This window comes from Mytilus californianus, unplaced genomic scaffold (assembly GCF_021869535.1).
Source record: "Mytilus californianus isolate M0D057914Y unplaced genomic scaffold, xbMytCali1.0.p SCAF_11, whole genome shotgun sequence".
NCBI classification, from domain to species: Eukaryota; Metazoa; Mollusca; class Bivalvia; order Mytilida; family Mytilidae; genus Mytilus; species Mytilus californianus.
In genome coordinates this window covers 48,688,323-48,713,277 of record NW_026262593.1, presented here as the reverse complement: position 1 = coordinate 48,713,277, position 24,955 = coordinate 48,688,323, and the positions used below count along the sequence as shown (strand labels likewise).

Genomic DNA, 24,955 nt, shown 5'->3' with positions numbered 1-24,955 from the left:
CCCCCCTTTTTTAATGAATAAAATCCCAAAACTCGGAAATGATAAATCTGAAATTTATAAAAAACGAAAGGGAGCTCACGTCAATAGATATAAACAATTCACCAAAGTTTCATGGATATTAGTTTAAGCGTTTTTGAATTAATATCCGACATGTTGACGACGGAAGGACAGACAGACGGACGGACAGACGGTCAAGGGTATACCATAATATGTCCCGTAAACGGGCGTATAAAAAATAGAAATGCACATGGATACATCGATGACATTCTACTGCAAATTGTAAAGAAAAAGACAACTAATTTTGAAATGGCTTAAAAACAAACAAATAGTTCATGATAAGGCTTTTTTTAAATAACATATGAAATTAAAAATTTATTTCAATAGTAAAAATTGAAATATATTGCACCAAAAAGAAACATACAGTATACATTGCACAGTAGATGTATAAACATGTAAAATGTATTTTGAGTATGGCTTTGTCTACTACTGCTAAAGTATCTTTAAATTTCTACAAGCCTATAGACTTTTTATGCATTTGAATGTTGTTTTCGAAAGGTGTAACTTTTACACTATTTTATAAATCTGAAATGCATAAATTTAAACATTTTGACACAACTCCTTCACAAAATAAGTGTTCAAACAGTATATATTTTTTTAAACATGCAAATATGTGAAGGAATGATCGGTTTCCTGAAAACTTATTTAAGCACTGGGTGTACATCCCTGAATACTGTTGTTGATCTAACAAATTTTGTTGACCTAACAATGTTAGAAAAATATATATATATCATCATACTAATTGAAATGTCGTTTCAAATAATAAACAAATTCATTTTTTGAAGTGTTTACATATCACTTTCAAATTATGATTTGAAGATCTGCAATGTAATATTGCACCATCCTGATCCCAGACAAATTTTCAAGGCAATACATGCCCATTATTACACTTAAATGCCTTTGAGAAGGTTTACTGTGCTATAGGACTTGAGGATGGGTGGAAGTTTACAAATCACTTGAGACAGAGTGTCTATTGGCAGTATAATTGTATTTTACATTTGAGAAAGGTTTACAGACAATATGCACATACATTGTACATAGTAGTTATTGAATATAGATTTTTAATAAATCGAACATTTTCTATAATAGCATTAATAGCTCAGGCAGTAAATAATAATAATAATAATAAAAAAATTAATTGTATACATATATTTATCTATTCCATTAATTGTATTCCTTATCAAAGGTCAAAACCAATTCGATAAAAAGTGATGGAGACAGACTTATATTAGGATTAAACAAGGCATTGTATAATATCATCAAAGCATGCAAATTAACAATTCAAAGTGGAACCTGTTTATCAAATGCAAGTGATGGCAATGCTGTATTTAGCTCCCTATGAGTTTGAACAAAATAATAATTTGAATACTATATTGTCAATCATACCACATCTCGTTATTTTTATATTATAAAATTTTTGGAATGGTAATTTTGCCTTAACAATTTTCCTTTGGCAAGTTGTAGAAATGTATTATTAAAAATAAATCTGTTCCTTGAATTGTTTTTTAGTTTGGAAAGGTTGAATAAATTCTTATAAGCGATATTTAACCAGCGTGGGCTGATGGGCTTGTGTCCGAGCATGAAGACTGCAATCATATTTAACCCAGATAGATATATATGTTTGAAAAATCATCAAAAAGTACATTGCACTATTGTTTTTTTTATTGCCCTTGGCCTTTTTTCACAAAAAAAGCTTCAATACCCAAAATAAAATGAGTAGATATAAGAAGATGTGGTATGAGTGCCAATGAGACAACTCTCCATCCAAGTCAAAATTTAAAAAAGTAAACAATTATAGGTCAAAGTACGGTCTTCAACACGGAGCCTTGACTCACACCGAACAGTAAGCTATAAAGGGCCCCAAAAATTACTAGTGTAAAACCATTCAAACGGGTAAACCAACAGTCTAATCTATATAAAAAACGAGAAACGAGAAACACTTATGAACCACATCAACAAATGACAACTACTGAACATCAGTGTTTACTTTTTGCCTTTAAACTTGCCATAAGAATTTCACAGTGTTTTGGTCCAATAAAGTAAAGTAACTAAGAAAAATCAGGATGTCTACAGAAGGAAAGTTTTCATGGGATCCATGATGTTGTTTGGTTTTTGTTTTTTCATGATCCTAGGTATCCCCAGTTTCTGTTTGATTAGAGGAAAGATGTCACAAACTAGTATTCTATAAATTACCTAATAATATACATGCAAAACAAACTTACATAGATCCCTCTTATCAGTAATAGTAGTGTTTCATTAATCAACATTCAAAATAATTTAAACAAAATGAAACTTGTTAGAAAAATTTGTTCATTAAATTGCCTAAGGAAACAGGATTTTTCATACTAGTATTAACTACACTAATAAAATATCCTAAAGGGTACTGGGGAACCGTGTCTCACTTGCGATTGCTACTGTCAGTGTAAAAATGTGATGTTGACTGTCAAAATTTAAATCCATTAATTAATGAAAAAAGGGAAAAATTAAAAATAAAACTTTTTTTAAGATGCTTTTTCTTGATCTTGAAGAATCTTCCTTCCAATTTTCATAACATTTCATGAAGATTTAACAAAGTCATTGATGCCTGAAAATTTTAATCTCATACTGTATGAAAATGTTTATAAGTTCACAATAAAACAATGTTCCTTAAATAGTAAAAAAGGGAAAAGCAAAAAAAATATTTTCAATTTATGCTTCTGTCATTATCTTTTAATCCTACAAAACTGTTAATGTGTCGCTCACCTAGGTCTCTGTGTATCTTGAACAATCTGGACTAGAATAGAATTCATGACAAAAATCTTTTAAGTGTTGATCTTATATTTCTGATAATTTTTTCTGTGTACAGTTTCTCTATCTTCTTTAGTTGTTGCCAAAACCACAAAAAGCTTCCAGCTCTACTAAAAGGGGAGATTATGTGTTGCAACATTTTTTTACTAACTTTATTTTATCTACATACTTCATGTATATAGAATTTTAATATTTAAGCACAAAATGATAAAATAAAATTATCTATACATAGACTAAATCAGTAAAAACAACATCCTTGATGGATTGGGTGTCTTCTTACTGTGCAAATAACAATTGTTTTTGCAATACAACCCAAATCAATCACAGACAATATTATGAAAACTACTCAAATAATGAAAGGGGGGAAAATAGGGGGATTATTTGTCAAAGGTTTTGACCTCCCTTGTAGGTGATAGGTCGAAAACGAATGACTTAAAATAAAAGTGATGCTACCCAATTTTGTACTTGATCTGAGTTTTGTGGTAATAACTATTGTTTATAATTTTCATAACATTTGGTTGAGGCAAACTGAAGTTAGAGAACGGAAAAGAAAAATTCAGCAATTTTTCCATCTGTAAAGGGACATAACTCTAGAACGGTAAAAGTGACGCCACCAAAATTCACACTTGATCTGTGTTTTGTGGTAATAAACATTGTGTATAAGTTTCAAAACATTTGGTTGAGGCAAACTAAAGTTAGAGAACAGAAACCAATTTTGGGACGTACGTACGGACGGATGGACGGACGGACGGACGGACGTACAGACAGACATAGGTAAAACTTAATGCCCCCTCCGCTACGGCGGGGGCATAAAAAGATTAATGAAAAAGAAGGAGTCTCCTTCCTAGAACTGGTTCATTAGCAGGTATGGAACACACAATAGACCTGTTCAATTAAAATCACATTGCATTTACATAATTTTGTTCCTTTTACAAACTATACAATAAGGCATTTTTAAATATCACAATGTTTTCTCTGTTCATAGTTAACTATTAAAGTGTTGTTGATATAACTGGATTTAATCCATGAACAAGCACTGTGGGAGGTAGATCATTGGTTAGTGCAGTAAGGCTGAGGAGATATTCAAGCTGGCCAGTCGTATCCTGAGGTGGTCTTGGTAAGTACATAAAGGTCACTGCAGTCTTTTTGGAACATTCTTTTATCCTAGTGTTTATTTTCTGAACTATAGGTTCTGGTATTGATTTATATAGAGTCATTTGGTGGTCTTCATCTTCAGATAAGTCTTTGTAAGATTCTCCTAGGTCTAAGGAAATTGGCTGGATTTTTGCTGGAATGCGGAAGGTTTTCAAAACCTTGTCTAGTTTTGTTTCCACATTTTTACCTGCAACGCCTTCATTATTGGTACACAGCATGACCCTAAGATATGTTTTCGATTTCCATCCTGGAACCATGTCAAGTATACATGCTAGCTGAAGCATGAATAAACATGTGTCATCGAAAATACTAGCTGTGTACGGTCTGAATAAGTTCAAAGGCCATACATCAATATAATATTCAGTGGTTGACTTTAAAATCATAGATTTATCAAGCTGGTTAAAATGTCTACATATACAGACGTTTTTCTGTAATTTTAATGAATCGTATATCATCTTCACGTAATCTGAAGGACTCTGGTGCTTGTGACTTCTCTCACTTCTGATTGGAAGGTTATCAAACATCATGTCTACATCATTTGATCCATCAATTCCTTCCGATGAAAAGAATCGTCTTTTTCTCCTCATACATTTTACTAAAGAATCAACAGGTTTTGAATCATCATAAAATCCTAGGCACACAGTATTTGGTTTCATTCCACCTAGACCAGAAAGTCTGATCAAATGTGCTAGACCTTCTGAAACAGTATTACCCAATGTCAATTCAGCAAAGGCTTTAACTTTAAGTTTATCAATCAGACTCATCCACTGTGGATATTCCATCTGAACTGGGTCATAATCAAATTTATCCAATGACCCAATTTTAACATGGCCTATAATAAATAGCCCTCCCTTTTTTATATCATTGATGAAATGAATAAGTTCACAGGCCTGTCTTGGATGGGCTACCATTAACAATATTTGTGGTCTCCAATATTTTATATGGGCTTTCCTCGGATCTAACATTAGTAAATACTTCCTCACCTGAAAAAAATCATAGATTGAATAATTAAAAGGGAGATAACTCAAAAAAGATATAAATTACAGGTATGTTCTTTTTTTCTTCCCCTGAATATGCATGAAATTATTTGCGACTTGATGTCAACATATCTGCATATGCCCTTTTCTTCTGTATACTGTAAATTCATAATTTTCTAAATGCATCTTTATTGTAAATGTTAAACAATTGACAAAAGTTCTCGATTTATTATTGAGATTTCAGGAAACGCTGCATACATTTAATACTATCGAAATTTAAAATGCCTTCAAAAATATTGAAAACATCAGAAAAATGTATAAACTTACCTGATGGAAGATCAAAGCCTGGCTTATAGAGCCCCATTCTGATGGAACTGATTTAAAGTGCAGCAAAATAACCAATAACAGCATTATAATAACTGCTATAGAACTGTATATAGGGCTGATTAAAAAACACATCACGACTGATCCAATCATCCCTAGAACACAGGTATGCCAGGTAAATATGTTGAATGTTGGCCTGAAAAATAAGTTAGAATTATCTTAAGTGTTTTAAGCAGATTCATTGCTATATGTGGTATATCAATTTTCACTGATTTCATGGGTAAAAAAATATTTTACTACAAGATGTAAGTTACAAAGAGGTTTATGTGTGTAAAATATATTTTTGAGTCAGACCTTGGCTTATATTTATTTTGTCCAAAACCTATGTGTAAAATGGCCATTTCAGGTAAAATATATGTCAATTTCAACATCACAAGTGACCTTTCTGTACTAAATTGTCAAGGCAAAGGTAAACTATGAATTTCCAGGAAACGTAAAGAATCCACATTACATCAAAACAAGTACAAGAAATGCATTGATTTAGCACTTTATTATTTGTGGTAAAATATTTAAAATGATGCATGCATTAAATTCTGATAGGCACTTTTATACAAGGCTCAGCCAAGCAGCTAAAATTTATTTTAACCACATAATGGTTTAAATTGTCTTCTCAATAAAATGTTATTTCAAAACCTGTGATTGATAACTTATTTTTTTATGACATCAGGATGTGGTAGCTTCCTTGTCAAAAGCACCATTTTTCCTAATCATGTTGTCATAGAATTTTATCTTTACAAGCAAAAACTTGAGTTTGAATTTGAATTATTTACAGATTTCTCCTGTTCCAGGAACCCATTTTTATAAAATTCCATAATCTCAGAATTTACAATAATCTATTTTGATATAGGTACCTAAAGTTTGGAGCTGATGCCAACTCTAATGCCAAACATGCCAGATTGACAGAGGCATAGGACAGAAGGAAGAACACAGAGGCTGCAGGAGCAATGGCATTCAGTGATCCCACTAACAATACTATCTGAAATAGAAATAACAAGTAAAACTGTGAGCTACTACTAACTGAAGATACCCCCGCCGTAATATTTCGGTAAACAGGAAGTTGTTGAGTGATGAATCTGAAAACGCATCACACAGTGTAACTTACTTATATAAACCCTGAAACCAAATTTCAGAAATCCTTGTCAAGTAGTTCCTGAGAAAAATGTGACGAAAATTTTTAACTTGGCTATCATGTGTAAAATAATACAAGTGTTTGGTAAATAGGAAGTTGTTGAGTGATGAAACGGTGTAACTTACTGATATAAACCCTGAAACCAAATTTCATAAACATGATAAATCTTTATCAAGTAGTTCCTGAGAAAAATGCGACGAAAATATTCATGGGACAGACAAATGGACGGACTGACGGACGGACTGACGGAAGGACAGACAGAGGTAAAACAGTATACCCCCCTTTTTTAAAGAGGGGGTATAATAAAAATAACACTTTATAAATAAGTAGGTTCAATAAGACCCCAATATGACCCCCTATTTCTAGCTAAAACTTCAAATACAGATTTATTGACCGATATCATAATTAATCATAACTAAGACAATGATTAGATAGGAATTTTATTATGTCTCTCTGTTGAAAATTTACGAATCAGTGTTATTTTCATGATGTCACAAATAGCACAACTTTTGATATTCCTCGAAATTCAACGAAAATAGGTCATTTCTATTAGTTTTTAGAACAAGGAACATACAGCCCAGACATCAACAAAAAAGATCTTTTGGCATCATGTTTGTTATATCAATATACACATTTACCTAAAATATTAAGTGTGTTGAACCCTCTGTTTCCAAAACTGAATTGTGGTTGAAATCAGGGCGATTTTGTCAACTTTCACAAAAATCTCTATTTTTGGCCTATATGGGGTGTAAAGTCAATGCTTGATACAAAAAGCTCGATAAAAATAATTCTATCTCACCTTCTTACATGTATTTTCATCATCTTGAAACTCTTTTTATCTTGAAACAATAGACTTAATAAATAAGCTTTTTCCAGGATTTACCTTCATCAGGAACACTCAATGTTTTTACATAAAGCATTGATTATCAAAATAAAAGTTTTGAAGACACTTAATTTTAATATTTTTTTAAAAGAAATTATTGAAACATTTTGTTTGTGAGTTAAAAATTTCAATGTTAAGGCTTCATCTGGATACATTTTTTGTGGATAATTAACTAACAAATCAGTGTTGAATGGTATTGTAAAATTTTGGTTTTACTTAGTTTTTTTTATTGAAAGTTGTTTATATGCACAAAAAAAAATCTTTCATGTACATATGAATAAAAGAGATATTTGGTATATAACTATTCAATGAGACCGCAACCCTTAGCATAAGAAAAGAAGAATGTGTCAAATGGGACATTGTAAATATATTGAAAATTCAGCATTTTTTCCATTTATAAAGGGACATAACTCGAGAACAGACACAATGACCCACCAAATTTAATTTGATCAGTGTTAGGTGCTTACAAGCATTGTGTATAAGTTTCGTAGCATTTGACAATAACATTAACGTTAGAGCGTGGTAACGGCAAATTCAGCAATTTTTCCATTTATAAAAGGACATACATGACACTAGAATGGTGAAAGTGACGCAACCCAAATAGGAACTTGATCTATGTTTGGTGGTAAAAAGTATTGTGTACAAGTTTTATAACATTTGGTTGAGGCAAACTAAAGTAAGAGAACTGAAACCAATTTTAAGATGTTCATAAGGACGCACAGATGGACATACGGACATACAGACAAACTGACATACCTTCAGACAAGGATAAAACTTAATACCCCCTTCGCATATATATATAGAGGTTGGGGCATAATAAAACCAGAAAAGACATCTAGAAGCCAGGAAAGTATGTGATAAAAAAGTACCTATTTTATAGATTTAACTGCTTTTTCTGTATAGAAATTTCTTGTTTGTTCTTTTATCTACCTTTTGTTATTACACTGTATTTAACTGATTGAGATTAAAAAGTTGGATAGTTTGAGATCTCTTAAAACTAGTTAAACCTGTCCAAAGTCAGAAACTTTGTCATTGGTTGACTATTGTGATATTTTTTGTTTTTGGTCATTTATGTAATTTGGTTTTGGAGTACAAATCTTGGATAGTCTCTGGATACGTTTCTGTTGTATTAATTGTTGAAGACAATATATTGCATTCTAGATGTCTTTTGTTGTTTTGTGTTATTGGGTTGCTGTTGTATTCACTCACATCCCACGTCTGTTTAAATGACAGGTGTTTTTGATGAAATTAACATCAACAGATAATCTGTCAATCAATTCTTACAGAAAATAGAAAATTGTTCAATCCTAGTGTCAATCAGCGGAAATTCTTATACAAGTCATTTTTATATACTTGAAGATGTAAGTAATATTTACTTGTTTAAATTAATTTGTGTATTTACTTGTTTTGAATAATCTCCCCTTAATGCTTCTAGAAAAATTTACCTAAACAAGTAATATTTTTTTTAACCCCTGAATTTATTAAGTTTTGGGAGGTTAAAACATTCTTTTCTTGTTTGCTTATAGTATTTTTTTAATTAGAATGCAACCTTTTATTTCAAGACTTAAAGAAATGCATCAAATGACAGATGTTAAGTAACTGTGCAAGGCCGTCACAAATTGCTCCCTTGAGGATTGATTTGATTTGATTTTTTGGTGTTTTAATGCAACTTTTAAGCACCGCTTTTGGGCTATTTCATGGCGGCCAGTTTTTATTGGTGGAGGAAGCCGGAGTGCCCGGAGAAAACCACCGACCTTCGATAGGAAAACTGACAATCCTAGTCAATTGAGATTGGAGTCGAGTGCACCCGCACGATCGGGGTTCGAACTCACAACCTCAATGTTGACTGGCTAGTGATTACAGTAGTAACTACTTAGACCACTCGGCCACCGAGGCCCCCCCCCCTTGAGGATTGTAAATAGGAAGTATTTTGTAAACAACAGACAAATGGGATTTTTATTTTCCATGAAATTACACTTTAAAGAATATTAAAGACAACTACTATAGACAGACAATTAAACACTCTATAAGAGCAATGTAGTTAAGAGAAATGCAAGAAAAGAAGTAAATATGAATTTTCTACTCATATCTTGAATATATAACAAACAAAATCTGGAAGTCTAAGGGAAACAACTCTACCTTTAAAATTTATAACTCTTAGCAGTTAATATAAAGACATTTGTATAAGTATTACCCTTGACTGACTCTAGGAACAAGAGTTGAAAAGTACAACTATGTGGCTGATCAGATCAAATTTCATAGGCATTTTTAAACACAGTGTATAGGGTCATAAAAATCATTCAGTTTCTTGCATACCTGGTACATACCTTAATTTTTTATGCCTACACTTAAACATTTCATGGAAATTTTTGGTTCAACACAGTTCCAAGTCCAGACATTTTTAGTAAAGTACTGTCAATTTAGTCCTGAACATTTCTGTACAAAGTCTATGTATAAAATATTATCTCCCCTTCCTACCTGCCTTATTTTCTCTGCCAGGAGGTAGGAAACAAGTATATATTTGTTTGCCATATACTGTAGCCCCTAAAGTTACCCATCCACATGTTTGCCATATGCTGTAGCCCCTAAAGTTACCCATCCACATGTTTGCCATATGCTGTAGCCCCTAAAGTTACCCATCCACATTTGTGTGACAGTGAAAAACAAGACTGCACATGCTGAAATGTCTTGTCTGCTTACTGTAGATTCAGAAATGATTGCGAGATTTTTATAAATGCGAATAATGCGACTGTGTGAGTATTGCAATTATAAGAACTCACATTCTGAATTCGATACATATATCTGTACGCAGATTTTCCTGAAATCGCAATAATTAAACTCGCAGTGATGTCCATTCATCCAAAATCGCAATAATAAATGCACACATTAATTTCTGAATTTACAGTAATTTATTGTGGTTGACCTTATGTTGAAAGTCTGTAATATAAAGGTTTTACTGCAAGTATCACATTAACTTTACATTATCAATGATCCATGCAAATGTGGTCATGGTCATGTCAGGTCAGAGGTCTGCTTACAATCATTCCATACACCAAATAAAGTTAGCCTATTACTAATACCATACGAGAAACAGAACTAATTACGAAAACTGTACATTGACTAATGAACCATAAAAATGACCATACAGAGTGAAGCTCACAAGGACTGACTCAAAGTATTTTTGTGTCCCTTCACTGCCTGGATAAATGACAATATAATTGTATAGATTATTCAACAAAATAAACTGTAAAATGGAAGTAGTTACTTATATTTGACAGTTAAATAATATATACAAAACCTCTGGGCACAAATACTTATGTCATGAAAATAACAAGATGAAATAAGGTGAAAAATGAATGCTTCTTTATGTTAAATTATAAATAACAAAACTTAATTTTTCTATTAAAAACCAAAATATGTTAATCAAAAATGATAATGAAACCTCTCTGCAACATATGATTTTCCCAAGCTAATAATGAACGAGGTATCACAAATTTGTTACCTGAACAAGAAACCAGGAAATCAACACAGCAATGTATGGATTACCTCCCCTAGTAACCTTTGTGGCAGGCCTTAAAACAAACCCTGCAAAAATATATTTTTTCATTTAAAGGCTGAAAATCTCAGATATATGAATGACATAATAATCAAAGTGTGACTTATTTATTAGTTGTAATCGGCTTAGAACTAGCTTTCAGTGTCTGCTAGTAAGTTTAGATAGGTATTTTGTGTCTTTAGTCTTTATGTTTCTGTGTATTCATTATCATTTGCCTGATACCAATTTGTCAATTTCTTGGGTATCTGTGAACCACAAATTTTCAATCGGCTTGTATGCAGACCTCAGCAAAACTACGAAATATAATATCATAGAAAATACATCTTTTGCTCAATACACCAAAATTGGTACTAAAAGAAAGGAATTCACAGTACCGTAGTTGATTTTGTGCTTTCTACCAATTTGGCGAGTCAAGCCATATCAAATTGATTTTTACAGTATCTTCTTATGTTGTGCTGTTACACAATATTGTACCTGGTTAGTAAGAGGTTTGAGCGCTCACAAACATGTTTAACCCTGCTACATCCTTTATGTGTCTGTCTCAAGTCAGGAGCCTGTAATTCAGTGGTAATTGTTGGTAGCTGTCTGTCATACAAAAATGTATTTGTTTTTATTTATTTTTTTTTCATAAATCATGTTGTCACAAAAATAAACCACTTTACAATAATCTGCACTTACAAAATAATTCATCATTAGCTAATGCCTGTAAGATTCTAGATGCTCCAATCAGATTTCCTAACGCTGCAGACAGGGTGGCTGCAAATATACCTATCAGGATAAATGGACTCCACAGGTTAATGGACTGTAGAAACAGATAATCATTCAGCAGAAGACACCTGAAAATAAGACATAAACATTTCTTGTTAGTTGTTATTCGAACAAAAATTACTTATTATGATAGTTTATAAAGTTGCTGATGTCTAAATGTTAGACAAAAGACTTTCACAAACTCATTATTATATAATGTGTAAACACTTGATTTACTCTCTACAGTATTAAAAAAAGAGTGATACATAAGCAAAGTTGTCCTTTCAGGAGTAGGAATGATGACCTTTCAAGATCACTTGAGTTCAACCTTGGCTTTTGGTTAGAGTTATGTTGGTCAATCTTTACTTTTGTGGACTGTTGTTTTGTCTTTTTGTTAATTTTCTTCTGGCTGTGGTGTTGTTTGTTTTTTCTTATAATTACAGTTTTTATTGCTTCTTAGGTTTCTTCTAATAGTTTTTAATTTATGAATGAATAAGATAAAATCTGGTTATTTACACATGATTATATCAATCTTGATGTCATGCACATGTCACTTTTGGTTTTTTTTCACTCCAAAAAACGGCTCTTTTAAATAGCCTTACTTCAAATGACATTTACCTTGCATCAACATCATTGTAAATGAGAATTTTTGGTAAAACATCTTATAGGGTTTAGACTATTGCTTGATAAAATACTAATAAGATCATCACAAAATGTGCCAGATTCAACACTTTTTCCAGCTTATCCTTAAATATTGAAAGAGATTTAAAGGACTAATGCAAATATGTGAGACAAAATTCAAATAAGAGACAAAATTCAAATATGTTATTACTGACATCTGACAGATTAATCATGTTAATATCTTATAAACATCTGGAGGATGTTATTTGATAGAATTATAACCTTTCAAGATTTTCAAATCAATGTCATATTTACTAATAAACCTTTTTGTTTAATCATATTAATTCTCTTTTCAGCTGTAGACAGATTTGAATATAATTTTAGATATGATGTACAGTCGAACCTCGTTGAGTCAAAAACTCGGATGAGTCGAAGTATTTTCACGGTCCCGGTAAAATTCCTGTTTGATCAATGCATATTTATCTCTGATGAGTTGACTCGGTTGATTTGAATAACTCGGTTAAGGCAGAGTAAATTTTATAGTCCTGTTGATGTAAAATTAATGTAAATTGACCCCTATGTCTTGAAGTTTGAAATATTCAGATTTAATGAAAAAATTTAAATCAGATGTATTTCTTATGTTACTTATCATTTCCAAAAGAGATTAAAGCTGTGTAAACATTCTTGTTTGTATAACAGTTAAAATGATATGTTTATGGTGACCGGTAATTAACACCTTTGTTGGTTGTCCAAGAGAAACTTAAGTGTGTTGAACATATTTCACCAGACATTAAAACTAGAGGCTCTGAATAGCCTGTGTAGCTCACCTTGGTCTATGTGCATATTAAACAAAGGACACAGATGGATTCATGACAAAATTGTGTTTTGGTGATGGTGATGTGTTTGTAGATCTTACTTTACTGAACATTCTTGCTGCTTACAATTATCTCTATCTATAATGAACTTGGCACAGTAGTTACATTGGAAAATATTTTGTAAAAATTTACAAAAATTTACAAAATTGACTATAAAGGGCAATAACTCCTTAAGTGGTCAATTGACAATTTTGGTCATGTTTGACTTATTTGTAGATCTTACTTTGCTGTACATTATTGCTGTTTACAGTTTATCTCTATCTATAATAATATTCAAGATAATAACCAAAAGCTGCAAAATTTTCTTAAAATTACCAATTCAGGGGCAGCAACCCAACAACATGTTGCCTGATTGCTCTGAAAATTTCAGGGCAGATAGATCTTGACCTGATAAACAATTTTACCCCCGTGTTCGATTTGCTCTAAATGCTTTGGTTTCAGAGATATTAGCCAAAATCAACATTTTACCCCTATGTTCTATTTTTAGCCATGGCAGCCATCTTGGTTGATTGGCCGGGTCACCGGACACATTTTTTAAACTAGATACCCCAATGATGATTGTGGCCAAGTTTGGTTAAATTTGGCAAAGCAGTTTCAGAGGAGAAGATTTTTGTAAAAGTTAACGGACGACGACTGATGCAAAGTGATGAGAAAAGCTCACTTGGCCCGTTGGGCCAGGTGAGCTAACAAAAGGAATTTAAATGACCAAAGCAGAGATTAAATGAATCATTAGAATTAAGATTCATTAATTACAATAAATAAAAGGATAAAGACAATTGTGATAAATTCATAATAATTGAATGCAAAGCAGATACCCTAATCAGAGATTTTTCAGAACTTGTTTTGCTCCTTGAGTGATTTCATAATTTATAATGACTGATCTCTGTAAATATTTGTGTTTGTGTATTAATTTTATTTGTGAATGTTTTGTATCTGTACTTGTGTGTATAATTATTATGAGAGATAAAAAAAAAATATGGAGATTGAATACACAATCATAAAGTGTCATATCAAAACAAAGGCACACTGTTCAAAATATCTAGTTTTCACAAATCTTATACTGTATTTCGTGAATTCAAAATTTATGACGACACACTCCATCTCGGATGAGTAGAATCTCGGATAAGTTGAATACTTTTGTCCAGTCCCTTCGACTTCGACATAACGAGGTTCGACTGTATAATTCAACAAAAAAGGCTTCAAAAGGAAATAACAAAAGCTAAAAAAGCATTTAGAGGTCAACATGCGGTCTCCAACAATACAAAAAGTGTCCAGCTTTAAATCCCGCCGAGTCTAAAACAAATTTTAAATTTACTTTGTAATTTTGTATTTCTCTCGGAACAATATAATATACCTATCGCAAGAAGCACCAACCAATACCATCAGAATAAAATAGGTCGCAAAAGTGAAACTAACAGCTGACAGGGTGCCTTTAGGAATGGCTTTACTTGGGTCCTTTAATTCTCCTAAAACGATAAATATAAAAATTGTAATTTTTATCAATTATATGACAAGTAACTAAAATTGACAAAATACCCAAATTTGCACTTGATTATTAATATGTAATACAACAAAAAACAATCATCTGTTTCCATTAGTTGTGTTGTTTGTTTACTGTCTCGTCACATATTTCTCACATCATGTTTTATTCATATAGTCAAATCTTATCTAAATGACCATCTGTATATGATGCTCAGTATATTCCCCAGTTATAGCAAAATTGTACCATGGTGCAATATTTTTTAAGATGGTGCTATATAAAAAGATTTTATAATAGAATGAATTATAAATGTAGTTCTATAGTTTTAGATAAACAGTGATATTTTCAAAACCCATGCAGTTATATCTAAATACTGGGGAGAACACTGCAATGATGACTGTCTAATGCATTGTAATGTGCAGTGGCAAATCAAATGAATATTCAGGACGAAGAACATGTTAACTTGAAGTAAATATGAACCATACATTGTAATAGAACAACACCCTGAGCCTGATTTTTATAATTGTGCTAGTGAACAAGATAACAGTCTACAGGATGACATGGCTCCCTACCCTAACACATTAGTCCTGTTCCAAGCCAACCAATCTTTGTTCGTACTCCTAAATACTACATGCTTAGCAGTAAAGTAGCAGAAACTAATTAATTTTTAAGTCTTTGGTTTGACCCAGCTGGTTGATTGAACCCAAAACCTCTAGCACTCATGGTCAGCACTCTACCACCAGACCACCAAGGTGGTAGTTTGTGCATATGAAGACCTCCTGTTTAATGTAATTATATCAATAATTCTACTGAATGTATTTTACTGTATTAATCAAGTCAAACTATCTATCTAATCTGAGAAGGGAATATGTTTATTCTTTCCAAATCTTTAACCTGTACTACCTATTTCTTTTCAAATTTAGAAAATGTGGGATACACGTTTCTTGTTTTTTATATAGATTAGACCGTTGGTTTTTGCTGTTTGAATTGTTTTACACTAGTTATTTTGGGGACCTTTATAGCTTGCTGTTCGGTGTGAGCCAAGGCTCCATGTTGAAGGCCTACAATTGTTTACTTTTTACACATTGTGACTTGGATGGAGAGTTGTCTCATTGGCACTCATACCACATCTCCTTATTTCTATACACATCAATGAGACAGAAAAAAACAGACAACAGAAAAAACAAAAGATATCTATGATTTTGTTTAAGTTGAAGTCTTGATTTTTTCTATCAAATAAATAATTTCAACAAAATTTTTTTCCATTACCCTAACTGATAAAAATTAACTTTATCCTTAACTTGCATTAAATAGTTGCCTCCGAATATTAAAGAAACAGCAATCAAATCAAGCAAATATAATTATTTAGCTGCTAGACAAAGATTTAAACAAGCCAGTCCTGTTATGGTGCTTAACTTAAATTTGTTAGTTAGATGAGTTCAGTCATAAAATGATCAAATTGACTTATTGTAGTGCATGTGAAAAAGAAATTATGTGAATAGCACTCACTATATCATCAGCTCTTGCTTTTGTTTTCACGTAAATTGAAAACACATACCATTTATAATAAGATAAGTGTGTGATACTAATTTTTAAATACATATTAATTGTTGTTTTTAAAAAAAGTTATTGCATTACTTTTTTAATATTAAATGTCCATATTTTTCAGGTTTTCACCACAAAAAAAAAGTGGGCAGACTTACACAAAAGAATTGATTTTAAACAAAAAATACCAACAACAAAAAAGTGCATTCACAATGAGATAACCTAATTTTTAAATGGGAGATTACTCAGGTCTAACATAAGAATTCAAATGTAAAGTTTTCTCCCTTGAAACATTTCCTATTATTTGAAAAAAGATATATTTTAGCTGATTTCTTTTTGATTTTATTATAACACAGCTCAATTGTTAGTATGTTTTAATGAATTTAATCTTTCTTTGAACTTTTAAATTATTAGGAACTACTATCAAATCACACAGACAGCTTTTAATAAAATATTAATCAATTTGCACTTCAATTGACTTGCAGTCAATTAATATAACTTACATCCTTTTTTGGCGATTCCTGGTCAATTTGAAAATATGAATGAAGATGTCCATAAAAATATCCTATGGTCAATGCATTCAATTTTACTGATTTTTTGGCCTTGTGTTCAAAAACATCTATTCTAAATTCATTGACTATAAACTAAATATGAATCTCTTTTCATCATCCATGAAATAAGAATTAGTATAAGGGTTTCCAAATAGACTATATTTTCTGGAATTAATCAGACATTTTTAATTACATCCATTCAGAATTTAACTGAACTGCAATTTATCATATAAAGAATAATTTCATGTCTAAGAGGGCTTTTTAGCTGTACTATTTTCCTTAAAACAGGCATGCTATTAAGCTTGTTTAAATCACAGAGGTAACATTCTGTAAAAAATTTCCTAATAAGGAAACTTGTCATAAACAAGAATGTTCATCATGACCTAGTATATAAAGCTTTAATTTGATGTAGCCGCCAGTTTATGGTAACCTATGGTTTTACTTGACATATGGTCATAATTATATATTATGTATTAATATGGTCATTTTTATAAATTTCCTGTTACAAAACTTTGAATTTTTCGACAAAACTAAGGATTTTCTTATCCCAGGAATAGATTACCTTAGCCGTATTTGGCACAACTTTTTGGAATTTTGGGTACTCAATGCTCTTCAACTTTGTACTTGTTTGGCTTTATAACTATTTTGATCTGAGCGTCACTGATGAGTCTTATGTAGACGAAACGCGCGTCTGGCGTATTAAATTATAATCCTGGTACCTTTGATAACTTTATATTAACTGTTTACAAAAATTTGAATTTTTCGAAATACTAATGATTTTCTACCCCAGGCATAGATGACCTTAGCTGTACTGTGGATTCGTTATTATTCGTTGGATACCAATTTTTTCGTGGATTTCGTGGGTACAGGTGAACCACGAAATTAAATGTCCAATGAATAACAAATTTCCTTTAGGCTTGTATGCAGACTTCGGCAAAACCACGAAATTAATATCCACGAACATGTAAGTTTTCCTTAATCCACGAAAATTGGTACCCACGAAAATAAATGAATCCACTGTATTTGGCAAAACCTATCAGAATTTTGGATCCTCAATGCTCCTCTTGACTTCGTACTTTATTTGGTGTTTTTAACTTTTTTGATTCAAGCGTCACTGATGAGTCTTTTGAAGACAAAACGTGCATCTGGCATACAAAATTTGTATCCTGGTATGGTATCTATGATTAGTTTATTGACACAGTGTACCTTAAACAGCAGCTGACGTCAATCTATCATTTAGAAGTTCTTTCTCATGTCAAATTTGCATGAAATTGAATAACTGTCTTGCAATATGATTAATTAATTGTCAAAATGATGTTAAAAATTGAACAAAATCTTTTGATTACGAAAAAAAGATTTAATAAACCATGTTGTTTACATGTATATGCAAAAGTGTGCAACTCATCAATGCATAAAGGAAAAGTGCACATGTTGATGTGTCTCTTTACTGATCATGGTTGAATTTAACGTTCAAAGTGCCTATTATCAAATAGGGACTTGGTGGTCCTATGGTTTATTAACGATCTATAGTGATCACTAGACTCAATACTGAGGTTGACAGTTTGAACCCCACTCTAAAGGTACATTTGACTCAAATCTTAATCAATTAAATCGCCAGATTTTCTGTAGAGGGTATGTGGTCACCCTGGGTACTCCACCCTTCCTTCAGCAATAAAAAAACTGGCCACCTGATGAAGCCAAGTGTGCTGGAAGTGGCTTTAATACATCAAAAATTCGTAAGGGTTCCACAGAACCCAGTGTCTCGCCTACTTTTGCTGTTAATCGCAGGCTCAACAAAAATGAGGAAAAAAATTAATAAAAATATTCCTCTCTATACTATCTTTTGATTGTAAGTAGCTTCTGTCCAAGTTTGGTAAAAATCCAGGATAGTTTATGAATCTAATAAATGTTTTAAAAACTTAAACTGCAGACTGTATGTAATGTTAACTGGAAGAAAAACTAAGTCCATTTAAAAGTAAAATACGGAAAAAATGGAAAAATTTTTTAACAAAACTTCCTTCTAGATACTAGATTTTAATCATAAAAAGCTTCTGTCGAAGTTTGGTACAAATCCAGGATAGTTTAAGAAAGTTGTTAAAATTTTAAAAACTTTAACCACAGAGTGAATGTAATGTCAACTAGCAGAAAAACTAAGTCCATTTATAAGTAAAATACAGAAAAAGTGGAATTTTTTTTTTTACAAAATTTACTTCTGGATACTATCTTATGATCATAAACAAGCTGCTTTCCAAGTATGGTAGAAATCCAGGATAGTTTAAGAAAATTGTTAAAATTTAAAAACTTTAACCACAGAGTGAATGTAATGTTAACTGGCAGAAAAACTAAGTCCATTTATAAGTAAAATACGGAAAAAATGGAATTTTTTTTTTACAAAATTTACTTCTGGATACTATCTTATGATCATAAACAAGCTTCTTTCCAAGTTTGGTAGAAATCCAGGATAGTTTAAGAAAGTTATTAAAATTTCAAAAACTTTAACCACAGAGTGAATGTAATGTTAACTGGCAGAAAAACTAAGTCCATTTATAAGTAAAATACGGAAAAAATGGAATTTTTTTTTACAAAATTTACTTTTGAATATTATCTTATAATCATAAACAAGTTTCTGTCCAAGTTTGGTAGAAATCCAGGATTGTTTAAGAAAGTTATTAAAATTTCAAAAACTTTAACCACAGAGTGAATATTTATGGATGCTGCCAACGACGACACCAACGGAATGTAGGATCTCTATGTCTCGCTTTTTCGACAAAAGTCGAAGGCTCGACAAAAATCAGTCAATCAGTCTAAGGTCAAGGTAAACTTAACATTATCCATGATCCATAAAAATGAGGTAAAGGTCATATGAATCCTGCATGATGGACATGTACACCTTACAATCATTCTTTACACCAAATGAAGCTGACCTACTGCTTATAGTATCTTAGAAATTAGGTCAAGGTCAAGCGAATCTTATATTATATACTATCAGATATAGTCCTATTACTCATGATAACTGAAAAAATTATGTGATAAAAAAACAAAATATTTTTTAGTCAGTTGCATAGCATTGAAAATGAGGTCAAGAACAACTGCTACATGACTGCAAAACTTCAGAACATATGGCATCTGTATACAAAGTATGAAGTATCCAGGTCTTCTACCTTCTAAAATATAAAGCTTTATACAAGTAATCTATACCATTGTCATTGCAACTGCCGACGTGATATTCGCATCCCTGTCCTGCATTTATATGACATATGTCCAGAGGTCAATGGCCTGTAATAATAATCATGTGTCCATACCATATGTCAAGCTTTTGCCAAATGAGGTCTTAGATATGACCATCATTTCTAGGTAATAAAGAACCATTTAATTATTAGTTCTGTGCATTTTAACAGATTTTTATTCAATTTATGCTCATAAATCTTTCTATCTAACCTTATTATAAATATATTATATAATTCTGATTACAATTTTCAAAACAAACTTTCTTTTAATTTAAATCATTTAAAAAAAATAATTATTATGTTGTTATTTTGCTTGTAATGGGATTGCCATTAGTAAATTAATCAGTCATATATGATCTTTTATAATGAAATACATTAATTACAACGTAAAAATCCCGAAGACTTTTTCTTGCTAAGAAAAGGGAAATTATTATGTAGATTTCTATCAATCTACAACCAATAAGACATTTAGGAAAGAAAATTTAAAAAATTGTTTATTAAGTAAGTAATAATTCATGTACAATAAAGTGTCTTTGTGTACTTACAACCAGGAATGAAATAAATATAAAACATCAGTTGTATTTAAAAAAATAATTTTTTAATTCATTTGGCTTCAATTATAAATTGATATGAGTTTTAGAAACAACTTTTTTATTGACATAAAAAAATTAATTCACAAAAGTTTAAAACAGTTTTCACTTTGTGTTTTGAAATTCTCAAGAATTTTTTTTTATTCTGGGTTATTTTGAATGTACCCCACCGAAACCCACCAAAAAACTTTAAGCCATTTAATTCTTGGCAAGAAAATCTGAAACACATATTTTTCAAACCTTGTTTTTTTTTCTATTTATGTTACATCATGTACATGGGTAACATATAGCAGATGCCTATCTTTTACCAAATTTTGTTGTTGGATTGCTGTTCACTGTTGCTGTTCTACGCTACATCTTTCCTTATTCATAATGATTCAAGCTTATAAATTTGCTAGTACTTAACAGATCTTATGATCACTAACCTGACATGTTAGCTCCATTTAGGATACCAGTAACACTGCTGAACAAAATAGAAAATACTGTGGCAAAATCCATCTTGTCATGTGTTATGTAGTCTTTACCATACTTTTCTGCAAAAAAAATGTAATTATTATTTAAGAGGGTAGTAAAAGGGGAGAGGTATAATCTCAGAAAACAGGAAATAAAATGGCTTGTTTTAAAACAAAATTCTGCCATCTACACCCATATTCAATACATTAATAAGTTATAAAAGTATAAAAAGATTGTTGAAATAAAACATTCGACAAAAAAATTATGAAAGGAGGTAGGACATGCAGGCGGTAAACACGGATTTGATGTCATGGGACTCCCCTGAGAATTACAAGTACAAGGACTATATTTTTGACAAAAAATTGGATGAAATTTTACCTATAAATAACATGTTTTTATTTTTTAGGGGGGAAGGGGGAGGGAGGTCTTGCCTGAATCAGCACCTGACTTGACTTTAACCCACATTAGTTTTATTCTACCAAGTGTTGTATTCGAAATATTAAACAACAACATGCACTCAGGAATGGTTTCAATTTGCCTGGTGGTCTGTTTTTTTGTTGTTTTAAATTTGACAAAAGATGAAAGATGGATCCTAAGCGATCAAAATGGCCCACTTGATTGATGATAGATTAGCATCCAGTCAGTGCAAAAAAGTCTTTAACCTGACAAGTTTAAAATGATGTAATGCCTTAAAACAACTTATTTTCATAAATACTTTAATTTTGCCTTAACGTCATGTCTTGCCGATTTTGTAACAATTTATTTTTGCGATTTTCCTAACTTTGCTTGTGTATTCTTATAAGAAAAGATGCTTTTTTTTGCATCATTGATGATTATTATTCACCTTTTTTTTCTCTACTTGCAAGTCACAAAAATGAATCAATCACTAAAATTAGTTGGTTTATAGTATCCGTACTTTGACTTGGATGGAGAGTTGTCTCATTGGCACTCATACCACATCTTCTTATTTCTTTTGATATTTTTTTGCATTCTCGTCTCATTCAGTACACATAAGATTATTCAGTAAATAATTCCCTCTTGCTTGTGTTAAGTGATTCACAGTGAAACAGGGTGACTAACTAGTGATTAAAGGTGAAAACACTCTCATTTCTTAACCCCCTGTCAAATATTACCTAATGAATATATACAGGAGGAGAATTCAGAGTGAATTACCCACAATTAGCAGCATTCAGGGAGGAAATTTAATTCATCACCTTAATGATTTTTTTAACTTGAGTCATAATCTATGTACTACAAAACAAAATTAATGTATATTGATTCATTCCATGTACTGTGAATGCATTATTATTCATTAGATACCAATTTCCCTGGATTTCGTTAGTTCTGTATGGGTAAACCACACATCTAAAGTTCAAAGAAGTACATATTTTCTATTGGCTTGAATATGCAAACAAAAAATAAATATCCACTTAAAAACTTAAAATACAAGTTTTCCTTAATCCTTGAAAATAAATAAATCCAAAGTACTTCCTATTGATTTATATACAAACCATACAAATTATCTTTGAACGTGGTTCCTGAGAGACCAGTGTAGAAGGTGTGGTTAGCACATGATTCATTCCTCTTGTCCAACATGTCAATCCTAGGGTTCTGTATCAACTTTTTGTCACTCTTTGCAAATATACTGATGTATACTGATAGTGTACATATCACAGTAATCTGGAAAATAAAAAACAAAACTTCTTCATGTGCCTTTCCCAAGCCAGGAACTGTAACCCACTGGTTGTCCTAACGGCTGCTGACTGTCAATTTTTGCTTTTAGTTAATTGTTATAGAAATAAGTAATTGTTATAGAAATAAATCAGGCTATTGGTTTTCACTTTAGAATTATTTCCCATTTTTTTTATCCTGGGGACTTTTATAGCTTACTAAAGGTTATGGTTTTGTTCATTGTTAAAGACTATACAGTACCCTAGGCCTGTTACTAACATTAATATGTACAGCACCCTAGGCCTGTAACTACTAACATTAATATATATGAGTCCGTTGGTCTTTTTGACTCAATTTCAATGATCATACAACATCTCCGTAATTTTCATATTGACCAATATGATCAAATCGGGATTCCGATACATGCCGTTTTTATATGCAACTGCTTTTGAGAAAAAAGTCATAAACATTTTGAAATAAACATCTTTTAGTTCTTGATGCTGCATAGTTTCACAAACAGGGTCTTACCATTTCTTTGTATTCAAAAAGAAAAGGGGATAAAAACTTTGCAATCTTCATTATCCACCTTTTTTTTTAAGCTCACACAAATTACTTGACAATGTACAAATGTTGTTCATACTGGTTAAAGAATATTAACTATATGTACAAACACTTCTTTCTTTTTAGGAAAAAATCATAGAATTTGAAAACTTATCAGATATTGTTGTTGCTGCTATGGTAATTTTGTCTCACAACAATTTGCTGTGGATATCAGATAATGTGGATTCCTTTATTTTCATGGGTACCAATTTTCATGAATTAAAAAAAATATGTATAAATGTGGATACTTGAATTCATGCTTTTTTTTAATTGAAGCGTACTGTAAACTTGTATTTGTTGAATAGTTGAATCTATTTAGTAGTTAACTTACAGTATACCCCCTAAATCCAGGAATATTTCTATCCCACGAATAACGATGAATCCACATTACACTACAGATAACATGTTTTTAATTATTTCCACTTGAAGGCATTATGATGAGAGAAGGAAATGGCCTTTCCAATGCATAGGGTTGGCATATATAGTGAGCCCCAATCCATAGGGTCAGCATAGGGTTGGCTCAGTAAGCCCCAATGCATAGGATCGTAAGTAAGCTCCAATGCACAGAGTTGGCACAGTGAGCTGTCGATAATTTTGAAATGCAGTATATTTGATTTGTCATTTTCCATTAATTAACTGCTTATCTACACTTTCTTTTAGGGCTAATACCAAATTCAAGATTGAATATTGATCTCCAATGTTTATTTTAGTTTGCTTATATTGTTTGATTACTCTCTCATAAAACTTTAATCCACCTTACACATATGTTACATTTTATTCACAATGACAAACAAGTCACTTACCATAAAAATAACAATCAAAGTTTTAGCAAACATGCTTCCTCCTATCATACAGATGGCCAAACAGAAAAATAGGACTACAGATGAATACAGGTACTTATACCATTCCTTGTCATCTAAGGGTAAATAGGCCCCGCCATCTGATATCATGCTTCCTTTGGGACCAAAACTGTCCAAAACAGCTTCAACGAAGCCTGTAACATAGAGTCCACAGGCTAAAATATTGGCTACAAAAAATAAAAATCCAATGCTGCCACCAAATTCTGGCCCTAAAGCCCTGCTTATCATATCTGTGCTTTGTTAAGGGATGTTAGCATACAGTTGCTTAACCTGGCAGTTTATAATTAAGAGCAGAAATTCCTGCAGGTGTTTCAGAGGATTGCTAAAGGCCAAATAGACACCCCTAACAGTTGAGTCTTACCCTTCCTTTATAAAAACTAGAACCAATTTATATACATGTACCCAGAGGAATCTTGAAAGAAATTTAGTTTGTTTGCTTGTAAAAATTTCAGGATGTTAAAACAGGGAAATAGATCATCAATCTGCTCTAAAAACAAGAGGCTTACCTAGAACTTTATGTGAAAAAATTCCATCGATGATTATTTTTGCTGTTTAATGCATACTAATGCATGTTTAAACATGCCATTTAAATTTTCTATTTATCATAGTTTCAGCAAAAATACTAAACAATTTGGTTAAAATCCTTTGGTCCAGGTGATTTGCTGCTTAAAATACTATGACTATTCACTTCCCAGCCAATCTATTTGTGTTTTATCATACCATTTTTGAATATTTTTATTCTATGATGCAGACTGGGATTTTTTATTGGCAAGTTTGTTTATTCAGGAAAGTACATTCTCATTCTGT

At 31.6% G+C, this 24,955-nt stretch overlaps 1 protein-coding gene across 3 annotated transcripts in view; it reads right to left on the bottom strand.

Moving 5' to 3' along the window:
• Positions 1–329: 329 nt before the first annotated feature.
• Positions 330–24,955, bottom strand: part of LOC127720235 (solute carrier family 12 member 9-like) — a 65,804-nt gene continuing 41,178 nt past the window's right edge. For all 3 annotated transcript variants that reach the window (XM_052226720.1, XM_052226722.1, XM_052226721.1), the window contains exons 4-12: positions 24,092–24,378; positions 22,529–22,697; positions 20,990–21,097; positions 14,526–14,637; positions 11,607–11,764; positions 10,875–10,957; positions 6,212–6,336; positions 5,304–5,496; positions 330–4,982 (exon numbers count right to left, since the gene is read on the bottom strand). In XM_052226720.1, the coding sequence (XP_052082680.1) occupies positions 3,837–4,982; positions 5,304–5,496; positions 6,212–6,336; positions 10,875–10,957; positions 11,607–11,764; positions 14,526–14,637; positions 20,990–21,097; positions 22,529–22,697; positions 24,092–24,378 (2,381 nt within the window). In that variant the 3' untranslated portion in view covers positions 330–3,836. The remainder of the gene's footprint in view (positions 4,983–5,303; positions 5,497–6,211; positions 6,337–10,874; positions 10,958–11,606; positions 11,765–14,525; positions 14,638–20,989; positions 21,098–22,528; positions 22,698–24,091; positions 24,379–24,955) is intronic.